Consider the following 26,916-nt stretch of genomic DNA (forward strand, 5'->3'; position numbering starts at 1 on the left):
TTCCAATGAACACCCAGGACTTTATCACTTAGGAAATTACAAGGGTTTTTGGAAATCTGTTTCAGGAACTGGGGGCAAAGGCCACATTTTTTTCTATTATTTTACAGTGGTATTAACATGCTGTATTGAGGTAATCAAAGGCAACACAGCCCCCTCCAAGAGAGGGACATCTGTTTATTGGATGGGATAGAGAAATATCAAGGAAGACTTGCCCAAAGAGGACATTAGGGATAAGAATGAAATTAAAAGGCCATTGTAAAGTAATTAGCCTCCAATTAAAACAACTAAATTAAAAAAAAAAGAAATTAAAAGGGCAGATATCGGAGACATAGCCCTTTTGAGAAACAGCAAGGAATTAGGCATGTGAGGGACTACCAGGCAAATAAACTAGAGAACAAGACAGTGATTAAGAAAAGTCCTGAGTGATTCAAATCAGTGCAGAAAAGATGAACTTGTTAATAGGTAGTGTTGGGATAACTGGAGAGCCATATTGAAAAAAAAAAAAGACAAAATTAAAATCATTCCTCATATCATATACTAGTGTTAATCACAAAAGGATAGAGATTTAAGTATTAATAATATGATATCATAAAGTACTAGAAGAAAACACAGGCTTCAGCAACCTGGAGTGGTGAAAACTTTCTGGACTCTAATTCAAACTCCAAGGTTGAAGACTGAGAGATGAAGTTACATGAATCTAATCAAGCCTAACTGCCAGCCTATAAAAAATACAAGGGATAAAAGAACCTGTTTAACGACACCAAAAGGTGCAACCAACAAAATCCAGAGTATGAGTGTATCAGGTTTGTACTGCTTGGTGAGCAGCTTTCTTCAACAAATAAATGCCAAAAGAGTGTTGCGGTGGGGAGTGTTGCCTTTAGATTAAAAGAGATTCAAAATACTTATCAACCAAATGAAATATATGGATCTTGTTTGTACTCAAAATTTTTTTAATACTGAAAAAGACAATTTTTAAATAAATGAAGAAATTCAAACACTGTGCTCTTCTGAAGTCACTTAATCATGTCCAACTCTTTGTGACCCCATGGACTTTACAGTCCATGAAATTCTCCAGGCCTCAATACTGGAGTAGGTAGCCTTTCCCTTCTCCAGGGGATTTTCCCAACCCAGGTACTGAACCCAGGTCTCTTGCATTGCAGGCGGATTCTTTACCAGCTGAGCCACAAGGAAAGCCCAAGAATACTGGAGTGGGTACCCTGTCCCTTCTCCAGTGGATCTTCGAGACCCAGGAATTGAACCAGGGTCTCCTGCTTTGCAGGCAGATTCTTTACCAACTGAGCTATTAGGGAATCCCTGTGTTGGTATTGGATAATTTTTGAAATTATCATTAATTTTATTAAGTATGATAATGGTAATATGTTATATTAAAAAGAGGAGGCCTTATCTCTTAGACATATGGATTGAAATATTTACAGATGAAATGGTATCATCTTTGGTATTTAAAATAATCAAAAAAAAGATGTGTATGGGAAATGGAGTTCAGTTCAGTCATTCAGTCATGTCCCACTCTTTGTGACCCCATGGACTGCAGCACACCAAACTTCTCTGTCCATTACCAACTCCCGGAGCTTACTCAAACTCATGTCCATTGAGTTGGTGATGCCATCCAACCATCTCATCCTCTGTGATCCCCTTCTCCTCCTGCCTTCAATCTTTACCAGCATCAGGGTCTTTTCAAGTGAGTCAGTTCTTCATATCAGGTGGCCAAAGTATTGGAGTTTCAGCTTCAGCATCAATCCTTCCAATGAATATTCAGGACTGATTTCCTTTAGGATTGACTGGTTGGATCTCCTTGTAGTCCAAGGGACTCTCAAGAGTCTTCTCCAACACCACAGTTCAAAAGCATCAGTTCTTTGGCATTCAGCTTTCTTTATAGTCCAACTCTCACATTCATACATGACTACTGGAAAAACCATAGCTTTGACCGGACATACCTTTGTTGGCAAAGTAATGTCTCTGCTTTTTAATATGCTGTCTAGGTTGGTCATAACTTTTCTTCCAAGGAGCAAGTGTCTTTTAATTTCATGGCTGCAGATTTGGAGCCGCAAAAAATAAAATTTCACTGTTTCCACTGTTTCTCCATTTATTTGCCATGAAGTGATGGGACCAGATGCCATGATCTTAGTTTTCTGAATATTGAGTTTTAAGCCAATTTTTTCACTCTCCTCTTTGACTTTCATCAAGAGGCTCTTTAGTTCTTCTTCATTTTCTGCCATAAGGGTGGTGTCATCTGCATATCTGAGGTTATTGATATTTCTCCTGGCAATCTTGATTCCAGCTTGTGCTTCATCCAGCCCAGCATTTCTCATGATGTACTCTGCATATAAGTTAAATAAGCAGGGTGACAATGTACAGCCTTGACGTACTCCTTTCCAGATTTGGAACCAGTCAGTTGTTCCATGTCCAGGTCTAACTGTTGCTTCTTGACCTGCATATAGACTTCTCAGGAGACAGGTCAGGTGGTCTGAAATTCCCATATCTTTAAGAATTTTCCACAGTTTGTTGTGATCCACACAGTGTTTTCTAAAAACAGCTTGAACATCTGAAAGTTCACAGTTCAAGTATTGCTGAAGCCTGGCTTGGAGAATTTTGAGCATTACTTTGCTAGCGTGTGAGATGAGTGCAATTGTGGGGTAGTCTGAACATTCTTTGGCATTGCCTTTCTTTGGGATTGGAATGAAAAGGTGTAAACAAAATTAAATGGTATACTTTTAAAAATAATTATTAAAGCTGGATAAGAGTCAGACACAACTCAGTGACTGAACAGTAACAACAAAAGCTGGGTGATAAGTACATGAGTATTCATTATTCGGTTCTATCTTGTCATAAAAATACTGTTCTCATTCTTTTGGAAGTAAATCTGAAAATTCTCAGATCCACTAAAGGCCTGGTAAGCAAGGATAATGCCAAGCTGAAATTGGCATCTGAGGGGGTATAGCCCTGGGGATAAGAAGGCTAGATAAGGCACCATCAGTGAGGGTCAAGGACTGGACCAGGCGGGTGTCATGGATGGGAGAGGGGAGGATCTGGGTATGGACACTATGAAGTTGGTAGAAGTGGTAGAACTTGATGACCTACTGATGGAGAATGCTACAGAAGTAGGAATCAGGGATGACTCAGGCTCAGAATGGCTGTGTGGTTCATTTAACAAGCAAGGAAATTCAGAATTTCCCTGATGGTCCAGTATTTAAGACTCAGCACATCCACTGCAGGGGGCATGAGCTTGATTTCTGGTCAGGGAAGTTCCACATGCTGCAATGCAGCAACCCCCTCACTCCTCCAAAAAAAAGCAAGGAAATTCAGAAGATATTAAAGTTAGGAGTGAAGGAAGTGACAGGTTCCACTCAGACAGTTTGTCTCTGTGCCTGTGGAACATCCAGAGCTTAGGAAAGAAGTCTGCATTAGAGACATGGTGTTGGCAGTGATCAGCTGCAGCATAATTTCCATGGAAACATGTAGCATGTGGGCACAAGAAAACACTCCCTTTGTGAGCAAGCTTTCTTATCTAATTAATAAATTAATCTTGGACTGTTGTTAACATTAAAAAGCAAAACTGGCTTCATCAAGGATGATATATGAGACCCAAATAGTAATAATCTATGATACCCATGATATCCTGTTGGCTCTCAATTTCCATTTTGAACAGGTCATAGATCTTCAGGGTTTCACTGCAAGGCTTCCTTGTTTCATTTCTTTCCCCTACTTTTCAAGAGAACACTAAGGCTTAAATGGACTTCACTGCTGACTCAGATGGTAAAGCATGTGCCTGCAATGCGGGAGAGCTGGGTTCAATCCCTGGGTCAGAAAGTTCCCCGGGAGAAGGAAATGGCAACCCACTTCAGTACTCTTGCCTGGAGAATTCCATGCACGGAGGAGCCTGGTAGGCTACAGTCCATGGGGTAGCAAAGAGTCGGACACGACTGAGAGAATTCACTTTCACTTTCAAGGCTTAAATACATTAGGGAGAAAACATCTCATATGAAAGATCAACTTTTTCTTACTTTGCCTTTTTTCTACTGTCTATAGTATAAATATTATAAAAAGTGAAAACATTAGAACCATCTAGATCCAGGGGCATCATACAATGTCCTATCTTTTAAACAACGATGATAGTTTTTTAAAACTATCCTTCTGTTTGTGTTAGTCTGACTCTTTGCGATCCCATGGACTATATAGCCCTCCAGGCTCCTCTGTCCATGGGATTTCCCAGGCAAGAATACTAGAGTGGGTTGCCACTTCCTTCTCCAGGGAATCTTCCCCATCCAGGGATTGAACTCAGGTCTTCCCCATTGCAGGCAGATTCTTTACTGTCTGAACCACTAGGGAACAAAGGAGCAGCTAGTTTAAAAAAGCATTTAGGGATTGATTGAACCTTGGATAAGGGCAAAGAGAAGACTCTTCAGCCCGTATCATATATGTGGCTAGGGGAACATCAGGCCATCTGCTCAGTTCAGTTCAGTTCAGTTGCTCAGTCGTGTCCGACTCTTTGCGACCCCATGAATCGCAGCACGCCAGGCCTCCCTGTCTGTCACCAACTCCCAGAGTTCACTCAAACTTATGTCCACCAAGTCGGTGATGCCATCCAGCCATCTCATCCTCTGTCGTCCCCTTCTCCTCCTGCCCCCAATCCCTCCCAGCATCAGTCTTTTCCAATGAGTCAGTTCTTCACATCAGGTGGCCAAAGTACTGGAGTTTCAGCTTTAGCATCATTCCTTCCAAAGAAATCCCAGGACTGATCTCCTTTAGAAGGGACTGGTTGGATCTCCTTGCAGTCCAAGGGACTCTCAAGAGTCTTCTCCAGCACCACAGTTCAAAAGCATCAATTCTTTGGCGCTCAGCTTTCTTCACAGTCCAACTCTCACATCCATACATGACTACTGGAAAAACCACAGCCTTGACTAGATGGACCTTTGTTGGCAAAGTAATGTCTCTGCTTTTGAATATGCTATCTAGGTTGGTCATAACTTTCCTTCCAAGGAGTAAGCGTCTTTTAATTTCATGGCTGCAGTCACCATCTGCAGTGATTTGGGAGCCCAAGAAAATAAAGTCTGACACTGTTTCCACTGTTTCCCCATCTATTTCCCATGAAGTGATGGGAACAGATGCCATGATCTTCGTTTTCTGAATTTGAGCTTTAAGCCAACTTTTTCACTCTCCTCTTTTGCTTTCATCAAGACGCTTTTTAGTTCCTCTTCACTTTCTGCCATAAGGGTGGTGTCATCTGCATATCTGAGGTTATTGATATTTCTCCCAGCAATCTTGATTCCAGCTTGTGTTTCTTCCAGCCCAGCGTTTCTCATGATGTACTCTGCATATAAATTAAATAAGCAGGGTGACAGTATACAGCCTTGACGTACTCCTTGTCCTATTTGGAACCAGTCTGTTGTTCCATGTCCAGTTCTAACTGTTGCTTCCTGACCTGCATATAGGTTTCTCAAGAGGAAGGTCAGGTGGTCTGGTATTCCCATCTCTGTCAGAATTTTCCACAGTTTATTGTGATCCACACAGTCAAAGGCTTTGGCATAGTCAATCAAGCAGAAATAGATGTTTTTCTGGAACTCTTGCTTTTTCGATGATCCAGCGGATGTTGGCAATTTGATCTCTGGTTCCTCTGCCTTTTCTAAAACCAGCTTGAACATCTGGAAGTTCACGGTTCATGTATTGCTGAAGCCTGGCTTGAAGAATTTTGAGCATTACTTTACTAGCGTGTGAGATGAGTGCAATTGTGCGGTAGTTTGAGCATTCTTTGGCATTGCCTTTCTTTGGGATTGGAATGAAAACCGACCTTTTCCAGTCCTGTGGCCACTGCTAGGCTTTAACAAAACATAATAACATTTGGTTGAAAGCACAGAATGATTTTACAAGCCAAAGTTAAAGTTTGTAAGCAGTTGAGGCACTTGTAGGTCTTTTTTTCTTTTTAAAGATATTTGTATATTTACCATTTATATTCAGATAAGAAGAGAAGCACACTGACATCTTTCTTTTTCTGTTCTGGGCTTATTCTCCTAATCTTGTGTTGACTGCCCAATTCAAACTCCTCAGCCTGCCATTCGACACCTCCATAATTTGGCTTCACCCAAAATGCCTTAAATCAAAATTTTGAGGGTTGGACCCAGGCATCAGTTTGTTTTCTAATCTCCCCTGGGGATTGTGCAGCAGTATTGAAACTGACTGTGGTTACAATATCAATGAGAAGACAGCTGGGATATTTGGAGTATCTATGAAAGTGAAAAGTGAAAGTGTTAGTCGCTCAGTCATGTCCAACTGTCTGTGACCCCATGGACTGTAGCCCGCCAGACCCCTCTGTCCATGGGATTCTCCAGACAAGAATACTGGAGTGGGTTATGGTCAGAAGCAAACGTAGGAACTGCAGTTTTTCAGAGCTTCTGGTGGCAGCTATGATGTACATGTCTGTGCACGTGTGATCTGTGTTTGCTGTGTCTCTGCCCTGCTCGTAGGTGACTGCCGTGCGGGTGTACGTGAACAGCTCCTCCGAAAACCTCGACTACCCGGTCCTGGTCGTGGTTCGCCAGCAGAAAGAGGTGCTGTCCTGGCAAGTTCCTCTGCTCTTCCAAGGACTGTAAGTGGATCTTGCCTTGACAGTGTCATTACATTTGTTTTCCTTCAACATCCTAGACTTCAACTGCTCTTTTCCCTAGAGAAATCAGATGTTCGACTCGTTGACATAGTATGCATGCTGAGTGCAAACAGGTGACATGCTACCTGCCCTGACCGGTTCAGCTCTGTCCAGCTTCTTTCCTCTTTGATAATCTCTGATAAGAACCTAGAATTGTAGCACCTGAAGAATGTCTTGGTTGGTTAGTGGGTCATCCATGGAGGACACGGCTAGGCCTTGCAGTCACCTTAAGTGAGTAACAGCTCCCATTCTTCACAGTGTTCACCGAGTGTGCTTTCTTTATCCCATAATATTTATTGAGCATTACTAAATGATCGATGCTGGGGATACAGTGGTGGAAAACAACAATGAAGTCTCTTCCTCATGGAGTTTCTATTTTCGCAGGGGACACTATAGGACACTAGAGCACTAGCAGGGACAAACCAGAAAGCATGCAGACATGGGCACAGAGCACAGTGTGAGATCATCTTGGAGGCTAAGAATGTGAGGACTGAAACACTGACTCTGATGCCTTGACTCGGATTCTGGGGCTTTCTTTATATTTGTTTAGCAAAGGCTTAAAGAGTGGCAAAATGGAATCAGGTTGTTTTATCAGAACAGTTTCCCTTCCAAAATCTGATTAATTTTCTGATTGAATTAGGAGGGTGATGTGATGCAGACACAGTCTAAGTGAACTGGTCGGCCCTCAGCAGTCCCCATATCTGTGCTATAATGTCACACAATTCTGTGCCAAGTACTTTAGCTGTAAAAATCACTGTCGGTGGGTCCAGTATGAAGTTTTAAATATAAGGACCTGGAAAGAAATTCAGAGAGAACTGAAAGGAAATGTTTGTTTCCCTGCTTGTTCATTGAGTGTCCTTTTCCTTCTCTCTGGTTTTCCCTCCCCTGGCTGCTGCAGATACCAGAGGAGCTACAACTACCAGGAAGTGAGCCGTACCCTTTGCCCCTCCGAAGCAACCAATGAAACAGGACCTCTGGAGCAACTGATATTTGTAGATGTCGCATCCATGGCGCCCCTGGGTGCCCAGTACAAACTGCTGGTTACCAAGCTCAAGCACTTCCAGCTGCAGTAAGCAGGACTCCTTGTGGCCTTTCTGTGTTCGCCTGTCTGCTCTTCCTGTGCTGTGCGTGCTTGGCCCTGCTTCCTCCCTCCCAGATCAGCACTCCAGAAGGAAGTCAGCCACTTGGCGTATTGTCTGTGCACCTTCGGAACTCCCCTGCTCACATCTGGGCAGCAGGGCCTTAATCTGTGCAACAGGGGGGCAGAGGGGAGAGTGGTGGACCCGACAGGCGTATCCGTTCCTGGGGGTCTGTGCAGACCCCCTCCTGTCTGCCATCCCAGCTAGAGTGATGTCCAAGCACTAGGGTGGGTACTTCTGTGTTCCTCACCAGTGCTACCTTCCTGAAGGCAGTTTTAGTTTTGTTTTAAGGAAGATCTTAAGCTGGTTTTCTCGTCCTTATTACTATTCCAGTTTTCTCTTTCTGGTTAGGAATGTATACAGGCTGAAAATAATATTTTATGTGGCTTTGTCCTGTGTGTAAAAAACTTAATGACTGCTTCCTCCTTCTCCTTGCACTACTGTCTTTTGAAACCAAATCAGTCAGGATACATCATCTCAAATTGTTTACCTTAGACATGGAGTAAAGTGGAGGGCATTGTCTCCAAAGCATCTGTTCCCTCTCAGAGGTTACTCATGTAAAATATTGCATAAATCTGTGTGAAAAGGTAAACAGAAAAGCTAAGGTTATTCCTTAATAAGGTCAAAAACTTCAGGGAGTTTCCTGTCCCATCCTACTCTAAGCTCAAGGGTTCTCAAGGGTTCAAACCATTTCCTCCCTTTTCAGTGTTCTAAGGAAACTTTTAAAAATATATCATCAAACTGCTTATATTAAAATTTTCATTTGTACTCATCAAAAGGTATCATTAAGAGAACAGAAAGACAAGCCATAGACTGGAGCATATGTTTCCAACATACGTAAGAAAGGACTCATATACAGAATGCATAAAGAACCTCTATAAATCAATAAGAAAACACTGGCAAGATTTTGGTTGCCATCTCCGGTATCACCCATCCTTCTGTGGCTCTGGCTTCTTCTGGTTGAGGATCTTAGAGCCTACAAGTCTGAGCACTGCTTAGGTTCAGACTCCATTTCAGTGGAGTGAATAGGTTTTCTGAGGCAAAAATGAGGAGACCTCAGGGCCAGAAACTACTTGAGAAAACAATCACAACTCTGACCTCTCACTGGAACTTTGGGACAGAGTCAGAAGAATCTCAGAAGGAGAACTAATGTTTATATTTACCCAGTGAAAATGAACAACATATCATATGTGATGGGTTTTCTAAATCCCATTAGTCTTACTTGGCATATGTGAGTCCATTTATATGTTGCTTACAAGAGTACAATCTTTAAAAAAGAATGTATGAATGTAAATAAAAGATAGTAAAAGAAATATCATGCTGATACTAAATAAAAGAAAGTTGATATAGTATATCATATTATACGAGATATTCCTTAATGCAAAACGCATTATTAGCTATAGAGAAACTTATTTTTGCAGCTTATTTTTCTGATCAGAATGTTCTGCTCTATTATAAAACTCTCTTTCAATTTTCTCAGGTATTTATCTTGGTCTTCTCTGTACCCTGTGACGGTGTATATATACCTGGACATAGATGGACAGATGGATTAATGAATGTTCAGAAGGATGGAGAAGTAGTTAGAGCATTTTACAAGTCCCTCCATTAACTGCAGAGTAAAAAAAGTGATGTGATGATTTCAAGAGCAAAGAACCACCTACCTACCCCCCAAAAAAGGCAGAAAAATATCAATTATATCAGTATCTAAGAGGGAAGTTTGATCATTATAGTGTATATATTTTTAATAGACTCTCCATGTGATTCTAACGTGCAGCCAGAGTTAGAGAACAACTACCTTTAAGCAATTTCTAAATGTGGTTCTTGTGCTTGTTTTAATATTTAAATTTATTTGTGATATTAAACAGTATGGGAATGCGTGCTCATAATCTGAAGGACGTGGCACACATTGCTTGAACAGAGGGCATTTTGAGCTTCAGAGAAGCCCTGCATCTACTAACTGGCCTCTGTGTGTCTAACCTGTCACTGTCACTTGGTAGCAGTGTACTTGAATCCTAGGGCTGGTATCTCTAAGGCTAATTAGATGCTTTGGAGAACTGGATTCTGTGAAACTGAAGTCATAAGGTCACAAGTCTGCGAGTGTTAATGAATGATTCACATGTAGTGAAACTGCGAATCTATTCTCACATTGTTTTTTGTTTCTGCCTCTCACAATGTGACTTGACTTCAGCAACCAAACATTCAAGACTGTTTCAAAATGTACATAGTTACAAGAGTTTCTCTGAGACTAAAATAAGCCAGAGAAGAGATGGAACTGAGATTTATGTGTCCCTTCCTCCCTGGCCCTGGATTGTCCCAGGTCATTCAGTTGTGTCTAACTCTTTGCAACCCCATGGATGGTAGCCTGCCAGGCTCCTCTGCCTATGGAATTCTCCAGACAAGAATACAGGAGTGGTTAGCCATTTCCTTCTCCAAGGGATCTTCCCGACCCAGGGATAGAACCAGGGATCCTGCATTGCTGGAAACCCAGAAATCCAGAGAATGATGGATCAGGCAAGAGCTGAGGTCTGGGGACATCTGGACTCTAGGTATTGAGAGAAACACTGAAGAATTAACTCAACTTTCCTTACATTGAAGTTTCTCTTGTATGTTTTTCTGTGTCAGACTAGAAGGTACATGAAACATATCCTGGGATTTTTTTTCTCGAATTATAAATTTTAAGAATAGAAGGACATTTGGGCATTGAACTCACTCATTTCATTTTTTACAGATGAGCAAACTGATGCCCAGAGAGGTTAAGTGATTTGTACACACTCACACAGCTGAGAAAGGGCAACATCAAGACTAGATTTGACTCTGACTTGCAGTTCTGAGTTCTTCCCACTATAACATGCTATTTCTACTTTCTGTTTTAAAACTGCCTTCTGAATTTTTGTTGACCTAAAAATGTTTCTCAATTCCAAGAAGCATTTCTTTATTTAAATCCAGCTTAAAAAATAAAATTATGCTTTAAAACATTACTCCTCGCTGTCTTAACTCTCCTGCACCTGTCTCCACACACACACGTGCACACACACACACACACACACCAATTTTTCCCTCACTCCTTTTCCCAGACACCATTGCTCTGGTGTTCAGTGTGCCAGAGTGTGATGCTGCAGACAGGGAAGAGCAGAAGGCTGCAGGAACAGGCAGACACCTGACCCTGGGGTGGGAGGAGCTTGGAAGGGCCGTTAAGAAATTTAGACAGTTGTCTAAATTGTCATAGGTGTGTGGAGAATGGATTTGAAGGGGGCAAGACTGGAGGCAGAGAAATTAAAAGGACTGATGCTGTGATCAAGATAAATAATATGGAGATGATTGGAAGAATTTGGAGGTGAAGTTGACAAAGCTTGATTGAATATTTGGGGTGAGGGAAATGGGAGAGTCAAGGATGACCATATAACTTGTAGATGGCAGTGCCTCTAAGAGAAAATGAGAATTTTGAGGAGGGAAGGAAGAGATGATAAGTTCATGCTGAACTTGAAGTGCAGTACCTAGCGGAGTGTCGAATGCACACCAGCACAATGCTCAGGAGAGAGGGCTGAGCGACACAGCGCCCACCAAAGAGAAGCTTCACGTGGAAGGCTGGGCCATGTGGTGCCCAAGGCAGAATTACAGGAGACAAGGGGAGAAGCAGGCAGTACCCCATCCTTGCTCTTTGAGATCTTTATTCTGTACCAAGGAGTTTAGACTTCACCTTGCAGGTTATGGAAGCCACTAATGAATCTGATCTTTGAGATGATTTTAGTAGCCATGTGGAAGACGAATTGGAGAGGCAGGGGTAGAGGCACATAGGCAAATGAAAACTTACCTGAATAGAGAGGAATAAAAAAGTTATCAGGACCTGAATATATTATGGCGGCAACAAAGTTGTAATGGAGAAAAAGAGTCAAATAACACACATGGGGACAATTTACAAATCCAAAAACTACATGTGGCATGATCAGACAAGGAGGGGACATATGTATACCTACGACTGATTCATGCTGATGTTTGACGAAAAACAACAAAACTCTGCAAAGCAATTATCCTTCAATTAAAAAATAAATTTAAATTTAAAAAATACAGTCTTGTATGAGTACTTGAATCCTTCAACCCTCCTGTAGCCTTCTAAGTGGGCTCTTGAGTCTGTTTTGAGAGGGAGTTTTCAGTGTGCTAGCACAGCTACTATGCTGTAAATAGCAATAGATTTTTGAGGAAATGGATGAGTGAAGAGGCTTTTAGACCATTTTATTATGCGTCATCCTATGTAATCGCCCTTTGATATTTGGGGTAGAGTACATAATGATTTACATTGCTTTTCATGTTTATTTGTTTGTTTTCTTATTGGATGTTACTTGAGCAAAGACAGTGCTTCATACTAATAGAATCAGTAAGACAGAGTGAGCGGTAGTTGTGGAGGGGAATCCAAGATCACTCCAACAATGATATCAGAAGTCAGATGAGGCTTATGGACAGACGTGGCAGATAAGGGTCAAGGAAAGAGGATTACATTCCATTCTGATCATATATGGAGTTTGAGATGCCTTGAGGGACAGTGAAGTACAGAAGCCAGCAGAGAAACACTCTTCAGTGAGTGGAGCTCTAGAAGTAGCCCTGGGCTGAATGTGGAGACTTGTGATTCTCTGGCATTGTTGCAGCAACTGTGTGTATGTGTGTGTGTGTGTGTGTGTGTGTGTGTGTGTGTGCAGACACATACATACATACATATATATGAGATTTTTATGGCAATTATAACATATGGTTATACATATATGAATGAAGATATATATGGTTAAGGAAAATGAGATCAAAAACAGGACTGTGGGTCAGATCCTCATGTAAGGGATGCTCTGAGAAACAGGAACTCTCAGAAGATGCTGAGTCCGCATGGGCAGATGCATGAGAGAAAACCCAGGAAAGCAGATGTCACAGAGCCCATGGGAGGCAAAGTTCTAAGGCAGAAGGTGTGGTAGTCAGTGTCAAATGTCACAAAGAGGGAAAGAACATTAGGGATTAAGTCACTGGATTTAGCCAAGAGGAGGTGACTGGCAACCTCAGGGAGATGGTAGGGAAAGAACCCTGACAGCAGTGGGGAGAGGAAAGGGTGAATGAGGGATGGGAGCACAGCACCCTGTGATGAGGCTGGTCTGTGAAGGAGAGGGACGATACAGAATGACGTCGAAGGAGGGAAATCCAGGGGAAAGGGCACAACTTTGTTGGGGGCATTTGTTTGTTATTTATGTTGAAAATGGTTGAGACTACAGTATGTTTATAAACCAAGGAGAAGCAAGGCAAATAAAGTTTATAGGACAGTTGGATTTTTGTAGAAGCAAAGTCCCAGAGAAGAGAAGAAAGGACAGAATTTAGCACATGCGTGGAGTTTATCCTCTGACCAGAGCCATGAGGTGGAGGGCTACAGATGGTGGAGGGCTGTGGGGAGATTTGTGGTAAACAAAGTCAGTTCATGACAGATGGCAGGAAGGAGATAACAGGAAACGATACTCTGAAGTCCATAGTCCAGGTGAATAACCAGTGTAATTTCCTTCGACAAACAAAGGGAGGGTTTTGAATCCCCACTCTGCTCTGTGCTAGGGGCTTGCTGTCATATAATAAGATGAATATGAATCTCACAGTCTTCTCTGTACTCACCTTAAAAAATGACTTAGCTTTTGGCTTTGTCTTTCCACTGATCCTTTCTCCCCATCTCCCTTTCCTTGTCCTGTTTCATTACCTCCTGCTCTCTCTCTCTCTCTCCCTTCTCCATGGACCCCTCTCCCCTCTTCTCCCATCTCTCTTGACTCCTCTGCTCTTTTTCTCTTTCACTCTTCCTCAAGCTAGCCAGTGAGGAAACAAAGTTAGTTTTTAGGTTTTCTTATTTATTAGGTAAACATTTGTTTCCTGTGTTTAATTTTTTCAAACAAATAAGTCAAAAATTATACACTTCCTTCTCTAAAACTGAAGGTGTACATGTGTCTCAATTAGACTTGTTCTGTTGTTTAATGACCCCTGCTAAAATAAGCCTTCTCCACCTCTGCTGGAGGCCGATGGGGAAGGAAGCAGAACCTTTCATCTGCAACAGGCACCATGTTTATTTTGCACACACTGTTGACTCCAGGAGAAAGAGGAGATTACATGGGATAGTCTTAAGGAAAATAATATGTTTTCAAAGTTTATATGTTTTGTACTAGTAAAGAAAACAGAAAGAACAAGGGGGAAAAAAAAAACACAGAAAATCCCTATCCATGTCCACACAATTCAATGTCTTAACTGGAATGCAAATGACAGGGGAGAATTTAAAAACAAATTTCTGGCCAAAGAAAACTGTTCGCTTCTGGAAATCTTAACCTGTCTGTTGCCAGCCAAGAAAACCACCATCCTTTTCGTTCCCCTGACCTGGTAACAGACAGAACTGAGGGCCCGTGTTGCCCTGGTAACTGCAGATGACATTCCCCATGCATGCTGCAGAGAGCCATGCACAGCATGTGGTTTCTGACTCTGGCTGTGGAGTCTCAGAGCACACACAGAGCTGGATTTGACACCAACTTCAGTTTCTTTACGTGACGTAAGGTCATGTGTTATTAACCATGCTTCAGCAGAACCAACCCTTGACTCTGGTGATGATTTCTATTGAGAGTGGATATATATATAAATTGTATCTATTGCTAAATTCTAAGTCTAGTCTGCTAATGACCTAAATTGTTTGTCATTACCTTTAGAAACAGTGCTCAAAATCTGTGACTTCTAAACAACGCCTCCAATTACAAACTTCATGCTTCAGATGTCCTGACATGCCCTTTCTAAAGGAATCCTTAGTAAAAATGTTTAACGGTTTAATTTTTATAAAAGGAAAAATTAGGAGTGGATAAAACAAGACTCTTTAGAGAGCGCCAGGGGATGAAGCTGTGGAGGGGCCCCAGAAGTTCAGGTTTCCAGAAGTGCAGGTCACACTGAAGGGCTGGGATCATGCCATTCTCCTGATGCAGGCATTGAGAGTACAGTGAGTATGTGTGAGTGATCCTCACAATTAAAGATGAGACAAGAACCAGAAAGAACAAAAGCCCCAAACAGCCCTTGCGTGACTACAGAGAAGACCTACTCTGTTTTTGCATTTTCCAGTCTCTTGAACTGTTCACACGTGTCCTTTCCAATAGCACTCTATGCTACAAATGTATATTTCCCACATCCTCCTCACACTCTCCTCAGAGCTGGATCACTGCTGTCTTTCACAGAAGATGCAAATATCTAATAAAATAATTTCTAGAAAATTGATAATTGAAAAGAAAATAGCTTCATTATATTCTTTTGGTGGTATGTGCATTTTAAGAAGGGTCTTAGAAGGCAATGCCTAACCCAAAGAAGACCCATCTTGGAGGGAAATGTAGACAACTGTGGGGTGTTTGGGGCAGGAAGAGCATACTCCTCTCCCTAGAGACCCTCCCCTGGTGATTATCTATTCATCATGTTTTTTAAAAAGTGATATTTTTGCCATCAGATTAGATAAGATCAGTCGCTCAGTCGTGTCTGACTCTTTGTGACCCCATGAATCGCAGCACGCCAGGCCTCCCTGTCCATCACCAACTCCCGGAGTTCACTGAGACTCACGTCCATCAAGTCAGTGATGCCACCCAGCCATCTCATCCTCTGTCATCCCCTTCTCCTCCTGCCCCCAATCCCTCCCAGCATCAGAATCTTTTCCAATGAGTCAACTCTTCGCATGAGGTAGCCAAAGTACTGGAGTTTCAGCTTTAGCATCATTCCTTCCAAAGAAATCCCAGGGCTGATCTCCTTCAGAATGGACTGGTTGGATCTCCTTGCAGTCCAAGGGACTCTGAAGAGTCTTCTCCAACACCACAGTTCAAAAGCATCAACTCTTCGGTGCTCAGCCTTCTTCACAGTCCAACTCTCACATCCATACATGACCACAGGAAAAACCATAGCCTTGACTAGACGAACCTTTGTTGGCAAAGTAATGTCTCTGCTTTTGAATATGCTGTCTAGGTTGGTCATAACTTTCCTTCCAGGGAGTAAGCATCTTTTAATTTCATGGCTGCAGTCACCATCTGCAGTGATTTTGGAGCCCAGAAAAATAAAGTCTGACACTGTTTCCACCGTTTCCCCATCTATTTCCCATGAAGTGATGGGACCATAAGCCATGATCTTTATTTTCTGAATGTTGAGCTTTAAGCCAACTTTTGCACTCTCCACTTTCACTTTCATCAATAGACTTTTTAGTTCCTCTTCACTTTCTGCCATAAGGGTGGTGTCATCTGCATATCTGAGGTTATTGATATTTCTCCCAGCAATCTTGATTCCAGCTTGTGTTTCTTCCAGTCCAGCGTTTCTCATGATGTACTCTGCATATAAGTTAAATAAGCAGGGTGACAATATACAGCCTTGACGTACTCCTTTTCCTATTTGGAACCAGTCTGTTGTTCCATGTCCAGTTCTAACTGTTGCCATAGATACATCAAAATTATTTTTAAGTTCTATCTGAATTATGCAAAAGAACCTCAAGCCTTCTTTTCCTCTCTCTTTCAGCCCACTTCTGACACCTAAAACCTATAGTTGAGTGTAAAATCTTAAGAGAATCTGAAGACAAATGTGTCTATAAAAGTCAAAGTACTTACTTGTATAGGTATAACTTTATGGGTTTTTTTTAATAAAGACATAAAATTGATCCCTTCCCCACCTTGATCATTCTTGATAGCTGAAACCACCAAGTTCCCATGCAGTGTACTTTGTCACTTTTATGGGCCCAGACAGAACTGCTTTGTCAAAGGGAAGGGCTTTTCTTGCATCTAGTTTGAGATTTTTTTTAAGAAATAACTTTTGCTTTTCTTTCACTTTTCCCCCTTTTCCTTGTATTTCTCAGGACAAATGTTGCCTTTCACTTCACTGCCAGCCCCTCTCAACCTCAGGTAAGTGAAGGCTTCAAAGTTATCATGATTCTTACCCAAATAAACCATGGTAACAAGTTGAGTTAGCATGTGGTGTTGCCCTTAATCTTTTACAATTTGAGCTATATTTGTATTTTTGGAATGTGGTTCTTATAACTGAGATTTTAGACACATTATTAACCTTATCACTGGAACTGGTATGAAATGGGAGGCATGACATGTTTACAGATATTACTTTGCTTAACCTTCATTCATCAAATTGTGGGCCAACTAGGCACACCAGGTACAGTGTTAAGCTGTATTAGGTGCCAGGGATAGAAGGATGGAGAGAGGTGCCACTTCTGCCTGCATGGACCTTATAATTAGGATGGGGATGGGGAGACAGAGAGTGGAAGGCCACCACTAAACAGATACAAAAGTAAACAACTGATCTGGAAAATATAACAAAAATGAGAGATTTTAATATCTACAGTGTTATGGATAAAATTCATTTCTCCCATCATTAAGAAAGAACAGGTATGCTGACAAAAATTATCAGAAGATTTAGATACTTGGGTTATGCTCTCCACTAGGCCATCATTGTAAACCAAATAAACAGATTAGAACTTTGACTGATTCAGGCTGCTTGTCTAGTGATACTGCTAGCTACTTTCCTTTTTCCTTTCATAGATTCTGAAAGAGTAAGGTTCATGCAATAGCCAAGTTTAAAGCAGATTTACTTAATGTCCGGATGTTTCTTGTAAATTTTCAGTAGGCTGCAATACAACTTTGGTCAAAAGTGGCCTTGGATATACTAGATTAACATATTGTATAGATGCTGTTGTAAATCTATTACAATCACTTGTGAGCTGGTGAACCAGTTCTCAGAGAGAAGCCCTGTTTCGTAGTTTGCCCATTTCTGCAGTGTAAATACCTCCACCCCGGCTGATTTCAGACTGCCATCATGACATCACTGAGCACAGAGTTGGAAATCCATGTGCACAGTCAGCTCCCCAAACCTGCCAAAGCTGACCCCCGCACACCTTTAAGAGTCACACACCCCATCAGTCAGTCTCCACGTGCATGTATGCTGCCACCCAGTGACAGAAGAGGCTACAGACCCACAGTCCACTGACCTCAAAGTATCGGTCACTTGATTCACAAAATGTTTGAAAGCACTAATTGCAAGGTGCAGTGGGAGGTATCTAGATAGGAAGGGAAAAACTTGCACCTCAACTGCAGAAAGAGTACAGTCGAATAGTCCAGTCCAGAGTCCTGAATGTCGTGATGTACTTTGTAGACTGAAAACCAGTGATGATTATATATTGCAGCTTCTTTCCATTAAAAAAAATTATTAAACACTAAAGTCCAAACAATTTGTATATAAATTACAAACTAGAGTAAAATATACCTAGAAAAACTCATGAAACAAAACAGAAATCCTTTGACACCTATAAGGTCTTATTTTACTCATAACTGTTCCCATTTTGGCCTATATTTTATATCTTCTTCAACTGTAGGAAAAAATTTCTGTACCTTTAAATTCACCCAAACTATTGGGTGAATTTAGACTCAGACAATCTGTATCATCACTGCCTGCCTCTGTTCCTATAGATAGAAGCAGGTTACAGAAACTGGTTAGGTAATCAGGACGTAAGAAGGTGATTTTTAGCCTCAATTCCAGGCATTGCTTTAGATCCTTGTCATTTGCTTCTTTCTGGAAAAAGTACATTATCAAGGCAAAGGGTTTATTTACTTGGGATTTATGGTAATTTAGAGATAAAGAAAACTGGTGGGACTTCGCTGGTGGTTCTTCCAGTGGTTAAGAATCTGCCTGCCAATGCAGGGAACACGGGTTTGATCCCTGGTCCGGGAAGATTCCACATGCCTCGGGGCAACTAACCTCCTGCGCCATAACTGCTGAAGCCCTCATGCCCCAGAGCCCGTGCTCCACAACAGAAGTCACCACAGTGAGAAGCCCACACGCTGCAGCTAGAGAGTAGCCTCCACTCGCCACAACCAGAGAAAGCCCGCATGTAGCAACAAAGACCCAGCACAGCCAAGTAATTAAATAAATAAAATTTAAAGCAATTTACAAAAAAAGAAGATTGGTAATACTTTGGCATATAGATAAGACTTCAGCAGAGGTCTACAGCTTGCACAAAACTAACTCCTAGAATATATAGGAATATATATGACATTCATTTTCATTACTGCTAATAGTAGCCATAATAATGCTTTTGAGGTAATAAAGTATGGTTTCCCTAAGAACCAAGAGCACATGTTGGGAATTCCAGAGTATTCACCTTTCGAAGAGCCCTGTATTCTATGTATTTGAATCAAGCTCCAAAATAAAAGCGCAAAATGAAGTGGGTTCTTGAGAGCATTGCCATCTGCTACAAGGAATGAACAGACTTCCAGACAGTAGCATTAACGACACTCTTTAATCTTAAGATAATTTTTCCCCACTTGGAAGGTTTTGGATTGTTGAAAAGTTCTATTTTCATTGCTCTGGTTCTCAGGATAAGATTAGTAAAGAGGATGAGGGAATGCAAAATGAAGTTTTAATGGGTTTGCCACTCCTTCAAAGTGATATATTTACTAATGGCTGGATATGGGGGCTTTTTTGTTTGGTTTCCTCAAAGTCTTTTTTTCTTTTAATGGAGGCTACTTACTTTACAATATTGTAGTGGTTTTTGCCATACACTGACATGAATGAGCCATGGGTGTACATGTGTTCCCCATCCTGAACTCCCCTACCACCTCCCTCCCCATCCCATCCCTCTGGGTCATCCCAGTGCACCAGCCCTGAGCACCCTGTCTCATGCATCGAACCTGGACTGGCGATCTATTTCACATATGATAATATACATGTTTCAATGCTATTCTCCCAAATCATCCCACCCTCGCCTTCTCCCACAGAGTCCAAAAGACTGTTCTATACATCTGTGTTTCTTTTGCTGTCTCGCATATAACGTTATCGTTACCATCTTTCTAAATTCCATATATATGAGTTAGTATACTGTACTGGTGTTTTTCTTTCTAACTTACTTCACTCTGTATAATAGGCTCCAGTTTCATCCACCTCATTAGAATTGACTCAAATGTATTATTTTTAATGCCTGAGTAATACTCCATTGTGTATATGTACCACAGCTTTCTTATCCATTCATCTGCTGATGGACATCTAGGTTGCTTCCATGTCCTGGCTATTATAAACAGTGCTGCGGTGAACATTGGGGTACACGTGTCTCTTTCAATTCTGGTTTCCTTGGTGTGTATGCCCAGCAGTGGGATTGCTGGGTCGTATGGCAGTTCTATTTCCAGTTTTTAAAGGAATCTCCACACTGTTCTCCATAGTGGCTGTACTAGTTTGCATTCCCACCAAAAATGTAAGAGGGTTCCCTTTTCTCCACATCCTCTCTGGCATTTATTACTTGTAGACTTTTGGATGGCTTCCATTCTGACCGGCGTGAGATGGTACCTCATCATGGTTTTGATTTGCATTTCTCTGATAATGAGTAATGTTGAGCATTTTTCATGTGTTTGTTAGCCATCTGTATGTCTTCTCTGAAGAAATGTCGTTTAGTTCTTTGGCCCATTTTTTGATTGGGTCATTTATTTTTCTGGAATTGAGCTGTAGGAGTTGCTTGTATATTTTTGAGATTAATTCTTTGTCAGTTGCTTCGTTTGCTATTATTTTCTCCCATTCTGAAGGCTGTCTTTTCACCTTGCTTATAGTTTCCTTCGTTGTGCAAAAGCTTTTAAGTTTAATTAGGTCCCATTTGTTTATTTTTGCTTTTATTTCCATTACTTTGGGAGGTGGGTCATAGAGGATCCTGCTGTTATTTATGCCAAAGAGTGTTTTGCCTATGTTCTCCTATAGGAGTTTTATAGTTTCTGGTCTTACATTTAGATCTTTAATGCATTTTGAGTTTATTTTTGTGTATGGTGTTAGAAAGTGTTCTAGTTTCATTCTTTTACAAGTGGTTGATCAGTTTTCCCAGCACCACTTGTTAAAGAGATTGTCTTTTCTCCATTGTATATTCTTGCCTCCTTTGTCAAAGATAAGATGTCCATAGGTGCATGGATTTATCTCTGGGCTTTCTGTTTTATTCCATTGATCTATATTTCTGTCTTTGTGCCAGTCCATACTGTCTTGATGACTGTTGCTTTGTAATATAGCCTGAAGTCAGGCAGGTTGATTCCTCCAGTTCCATTCTTCTTTCTCAAGATTGCTTTGGCTATTCAAGGTTTTTTGTATTTCCATACAAATTGTGAAATTATTTGTTCTAGTTCTGTGAAAAATACCGTTGGTAGCTTGATAGGGATTGCATTGAATCTATAGATTGCTTTGGGTAGTATACTCATTTTCATTATATTGATTCTTCCAATCCATGAACATGGTATATTCCTCTATCTATTTGTGTCCTCTGATTTCTTTCATCAGTGTTTTATAGTTTTCTATATATAGGTCTTTTGTTTCTTTAGGTAGATATATTCCTAAGTATCTTATTCTTTTCATTGCAATGGTGAATGGAATTGTTTCCTTAATTTCTCTTTCTGTTTTCTCATTGTTAGTGTATAGGAACGCAAGGGATTTCTGTGTGTTAATTTTAAATCCTGCAACTTTACTATATTCATTGATTAGTTCTAGTAATTTTCTGGGAGAGTCTTTAGGGTTTTCTATGTAGAGAATCATGTCATCTGCAAACAGTGAGAGTTTTACTTCTTTTCCAATCTGGATTCCTTTTATTTCTTTTTCTGCTCTGATTGCTGTTGCCAAAACTTCCAGTAGTGGTGAGAGTGAGCACCCTTGTCTTGTTCCTGACTTTAGGGGAAATGCTTTCAATTTTTCACCATTGAGGACAATGTTTGCTGTGGGTTTGTCATATATAGCTTTTATTATATTGAGGTATGTTCCTTATATTCCTGCTTTCTGGAGGGTTTTTATTATAAATGGATGTTGAATTTTGTCAAAGGCTTTCTCTGCATCTATTGAGATAATCATATGGTTTTTATCTTTCAATTTGTTAATGTGGTGTATTACATTGATTGATTTGCAGATATTGAAGAATCCTTGCATCCCTGGGATAAAGCCCACTTGGTCATGATGTATGATCTTTTTAATATGTTATTGGATTCTGTTTGCTAGAATTTTATTAAAGATTATTGCATCTATTTTCATCAGTAATATTGGCCTGTAGTTTTCTTTTTTTGTGGCATCTTTCTCTGTTTTTCCTCAAAGTCTTAATCATGTATTTCATGTCAAGCTTCTCGACCAGTTACTATATTTATAATTACTTGGAAGAAGTTCCCTTTCTTCATTATTAGCAACATGCTTAAAATTTAGAGTTAATAAATTTTTCTGGTGAATTGATAATCTAAGTAGGTAAATAGTATAACCTCTATTATAAATGCTTCCTTATTCTGATATTTGAGAAATACTTTTAAAGATATCTTAGCCTGCCCAAAATTGTGAACATATTTCAGGAGCCTAAATGTAGGGCTTAGTCTTTGAATCTAAATGTCATCTCACTGAGTTCCAGCCAAGAAATAGATTCTTTGGCCAAAAAAAAAAAAAAGTCTAGGGGAAAGGTGGATGTAGTGCTAATTCTTACCTATGGCAAGGTGGTTAAGATTCTTGAAGAACAAGCTTGTCTGCCTTTCAAGAAAGAGCTTCATATTTCAAAATGACCACATAGAGGTAAACTTTGTTTCCTGTTACATTTCACATATCTCTGATTCAAAGGGTGGGGGGACCTTCTTAAGTTGAAATTGGAATGAAGTGTAGCAAAGTTTAGTTGAGAAATAAATATCATAAAAAAATAATACAGCAATGTTGTATGAAATGGCTCCTTTGTCCTGCTCATGGCTGTATTCCTAGTATCTGAGCCCTGCACAGAGCATCTGCTCAATATGCAAGAGATGAATGGCTGGCTGAATTACTGGAGGCTTACTGAGATTTACATCTGAACTTTGTGCCTCATATTAGAGGAAACCACCTTATTCATGAGAAAATAGTTTGTGACTATAAACATTTCTTAACATTAACAAATCCTTTTTTTTTATTCTCAGTATTTCCTATACAAATTTCCTGAAGACGTAGACTCAGTTATCATTAAAGTCGTGTCTACATTGGCTTATCCATGCTCTGTTGTCTCAGTCCAGAATATCATGGTGAGTTTCATAACTTGTCAACCTTCCAATATGGAGTTTTATATTGTCTTAGGATAAATGAGAGAGAGCGTGAGCACCATTTCATCCTCTTACTTTGTACTGCTGACAAGACTGCTAAATAGTAAAAGCTATATCTTATGCACACAAGTGCACAGTGTGTGCTTATAGACGTTGATCTGGGGAGATAGAAGTTGACTCTTCACCAAGATAAACAAAGGAAGGGAGGGCGGGAAGGAGGATCGTGACAGAGAATAAGGAAGACGAAGTTGTGAACTGCACAAGAAAAATAGGAACCTACTGCTTGTTCTATGTTTTGAATTTTTTGTTGTGTCATTAGGCCCTTTCTGTCTCATAAAGTATTAGTAAAATATTGGAAAGGTGTGATATACTTTAAGACAGATCTTTTATGTTCTCTTTAATATTAATATTAAGTGACCTTGACTTCAGAGGACAAGGCACCAAATTTTAGGAAAATTATTTCCTGACTGCTCTGGGATGAAACTCTTCATGGTTTATGGCTCAGTAAGGACCCCCTCCTTTGTGATCCAGGTGGTATGGGTGGTATGTATATGTGACATTAGTGATGTCTTCCTTTTTATCCCCCATGCACATGACAGTGCCCAGTATATGACCTTGACCACAATGTGGAATTTAATGGTGTCTACCAGTCCATGACTAAGAAAGCTGCCATCACACTACAGGTGAGACATCACTTCTGTGGGCATCATCAGTGACAATGCACAGTTTATAGTCAGGTTTCCTACTGGACCAGTTTGGTCACCCACTGAATTTCGAGAAACGTCAAGGATTACCGCTCACTGTGTACACTGAATCTCTTGCTTTTCTGATTGATTTCAAAATAAAGATTGCTATACCTGGTGGATAATGCTGCTCTACCAGGTGCCCTGTTCCCCTTGGGGAATCCTGGGAACCTGTGATGCAGCAGGAGAGGTGTCTGCTTACAGAGGTAAGGGTGAAAGATGCCAGTCTACTCAATGCGGGGGGCGGGTGCCAATTTAGCGTAAAGTTTATCTGATCAATTTAAAACAACTAAATATATTCTACTGAAACAATATTGCAAATCAGCTATGTTTGCATGCATGCTCAGTTGCTTACTCTTTGCTACCCTATGGACTGCAGCCCACCAGGCTCCTCTGTCCATGGAATTCTCCAGGCAAGAATACTAGAGTGGGTTGCCATTTCCTCCTCCAGGGGATCTTTCCAATCCAGGGATCAAACCTGAATCTCCTGCGTCTCCTGCATTGGCAGGCAGATTCTTTACCACTGAGACACCTGAAAATAGTATATTTCAATTTAAAAGACACATATTTTGATAATTTGTACTAATGACAGTAACCAAAAGAGGACTTCAATTCTGGACAGAATGGGTAAAGTTCAAAGGTATATGAACCACATTTGTGTAGAAGTTTGCCCTTTTGGTATTATAATTAAATTTTTGTTTCAGTGATAATTTTATGGCAAAAATATATACACATCATGTCAGCATATTTTCAAAGAGATTCTGTTCCTGCCTTTAGAGTGGTATTTACTTGAGGTACCTGCAACTTGATGTGTTCTCAGGTAAGGAGATACTGTTTATTGAATAGCAGGCCATGAATGAGAAGGGGTTAATTATAATTTAAGTATCAGAACTAAAAATTTCTATTAGGCTTTAATTTTTAATGTCTCAGATTTGATACCTCAAATATCTGTTCTTGTTTTAGTATTTTTTTTCCTTAGCACCTCAGCATTATATAGTCCCAAATTTAAAAGGACAAAAAATAAGCATAATTTCAGATTTTTACACCATCTGGACAGTAAATTAATGAAGAACGAAGTTTATCAGTATTTTCTTACTCTGAATGTATTTGGCAACAAATTAGTACATCTCTCTGGACTCCTGATTCAGTCTTGGGCCATTTTCTGGGTAGGTTAAACATCAGAAATTTGGGAATAATATAAAGTCAAGATTGTATAAATATACTAGATCTTAAAGATTATCTTGTCAACCATGCTTCATTCATGGTTAACAAACTGGGACACAGAGAAGCTCACTCAGAGAAAGTCAAAGCCAGGACTATAACTCAGGTCTCCTAACTTGAGTATTTGCTTCCCTAACCTAAATTATTTATTTGTCTGCTGACTGAATGACTTTTCAGAAAGTCATTTATCAATGAATTTTAAGATAAAAACACTATAAAAAGCTACAACAGCTCTAAAAATAAAGTTTATTCAAGAATTTAATATGTAAGTATTAATTATTAAACATAGGCTGTTGACATATATTTTATACAATTCTAAGCAGTCAAGTGGCACAAGACAGACTGAAATCAGAAGAGTGTATCTACATAATTCCTTGGATATAACAATTATTTTATTATGGATAACCTGGAGTAGATCATGGGAATGTGTGAGTCCTTCCTAAGGAGTTAGGGAGAGGGATGAACTTTACTTTTTTTCTCTTTCCTTCTTTTTTGCCCCCACCACCATGAATTTTCTCCCTTCTTCTCACTATCTTTATGTCTTACGCAGAAGAAGGATTTTCCAGGTGAGCAGTTCTTTGTGGTGTTTGTGATAAAGCCTGAAGATTATGCCTGTGGAGGATCTTTCTTCATCCAGGGTAAGCAACAGTGAGGAATAATTGGCTATGAAGAAAAACGTAATGGAATGGAATGGAAACGAACCAAAAAGTTCATTTTGGCCCCTTCTGATCCCTTTCAACCATCTCTAGTTCCAAGTAAGTCAGGGTTATCAGCAGTGGCTTGACAAGGCAGTCTGAGATGTACTTGAGAAAAAAATAAAGGGAAGAAAATAATAGATCTCAAGACATTATTGATACTTCAAAATGCCATTTACCACCTTGAATCTTTTCAAAGTCTTGTACTTCCTCAGACTATATGAGGTAGGTTGGCTCTTTACTCAACAAATATTTACTACTATGAAGTAATGGGGCTTCCTTGGTGGATCAGATGGTAAAGAATTCCCCTGCAATGCAGGAGACCCAGGTCAATCCCTGAGTCAGGAAGATTCCCTGGAGAAGGGAATGACTACCCACTCCAATATTCTTGTCTGGAGAAATCCACAGATAGAGGAGCTTGGTGGGCTATAGCCCATGGAGTTGCAAAGAGTCAGACATGACTGAGTGACTAACACACACACACACACACGTGCATGCACGCGCACACACACATGAAATAATGATTTTAATACAGCAAATTGAGGTCCATTTTCTAAGATCATTTTGGTAGCTAGCAGTAATGGAGCCACCTATATTTATCAGTAGTCATCATTTCCCCAGGAAAAGTCAGAATTCTCAATTCCCACTGCCAAAATTGTATCTTTCAAGATAGTAAGTAAGCAACGTAGGGCAACTTATCCCAATTGACAACTTACCCAATGTGTAAGCTCTTAGGCACAATACAGTGGTTGTGGGCAACTACCCACTAATTACCATGGCAACAGAAAAGGCTGTTGATGGAAAACATGGACCCCTCAACAGCTGATGGGCCATATGTGACCAACGTGGAGAGGGTTTACTGTTGAGTGTAACAGTGTTCTCTTGGTATTCAGGTGAATCTTCTCATGTATTCTTTTTTTAAGCACTGTTTTAATTTTTATTGGAATATATTTGCTTTACAATGTTGTGTTAGTTTCTGCTAAACAACAATGTGAATCAGCCAAAAGTATACATATATCCCCTCCCGCTTGGGCCTTCTCATATATTCTTTAATCTCTTAGTTACATAGCTCTAGAGTTTTGCCAACATCCAATGTTTTTGTAAACTACAAATCCTTTAATGGCTATATAAGAAAAACAAATTCTCACTGGCTAGAAAAATGCAAACCAAAAGATGAAGGAGCTCTCTATTTTTGCAGCTGTTTTCCTCAGATTTCCATGATATATTGAGTCATATGTGATATGAGCAGAAAGGTCAAGACTTCTTCATTTAAGAAATGAGGCTACATTCTCAATTAAGTCACTTAGTGCTACCAAAGTGCACCCAAACCAAGGTCAAATGGAAAGTTTTAACCAAAGAGTATTAGATGGTTTGAAGGTTTGGTGGTTTGGTTTTCATATAGCT

The 26,916-nt window shown here is 40.2% G+C and overlaps 1 protein-coding gene across 8 annotated transcripts in view; it reads left to right on the forward strand.

Annotated features, from left to right (window-relative positions):
* SIDT1 (SID1 transmembrane family member 1) overlaps positions 1-26,916 on the forward strand; it is a 111,829-nt gene that overhangs the window by 35,404 nt on the left and 49,509 nt on the right. For 5 of the 8 annotated variants that reach the window (XR_003029370.2, XM_059875473.1, XM_015471024.3 and 2 more), the window contains exons 2-7: positions 6,480-6,601; positions 7,557-7,727; positions 16,652-16,697; positions 22,734-22,835; positions 23,453-23,536; positions 25,368-25,455. Coding sequence is in view for 7 of the 8 variants with exons in the window: in XM_059875473.1 (XP_059731456.1) it covers positions 6,480-6,601; positions 7,557-7,727; positions 16,652-16,697; positions 22,734-22,835; positions 23,453-23,536; positions 25,368-25,455 (613 nt within the window). In the remaining variant the exon portion in view is untranslated. Of the gene's footprint in view, positions 1-6,479; positions 6,602-7,556; positions 7,728-12,466; positions 12,845-16,651; positions 16,698-18,523; positions 18,719-22,733; positions 22,836-23,452; positions 23,537-25,367; positions 25,456-26,916 lie in introns of those variants that run through there. The other 3 variants (XM_059875500.1, XM_024975553.2, XM_024975507.2) reach the window with 3 other exon arrangements.

The sequence above is a fragment of the Bos taurus genome, chromosome 1 (assembly GCF_002263795.3).
Source record: "Bos taurus isolate L1 Dominette 01449 registration number 42190680 breed Hereford chromosome 1, ARS-UCD2.0, whole genome shotgun sequence".
In the NCBI taxonomy this organism is placed as follows: domain Eukaryota; kingdom Metazoa; phylum Chordata; class Mammalia; order Artiodactyla; family Bovidae; genus Bos; species Bos taurus.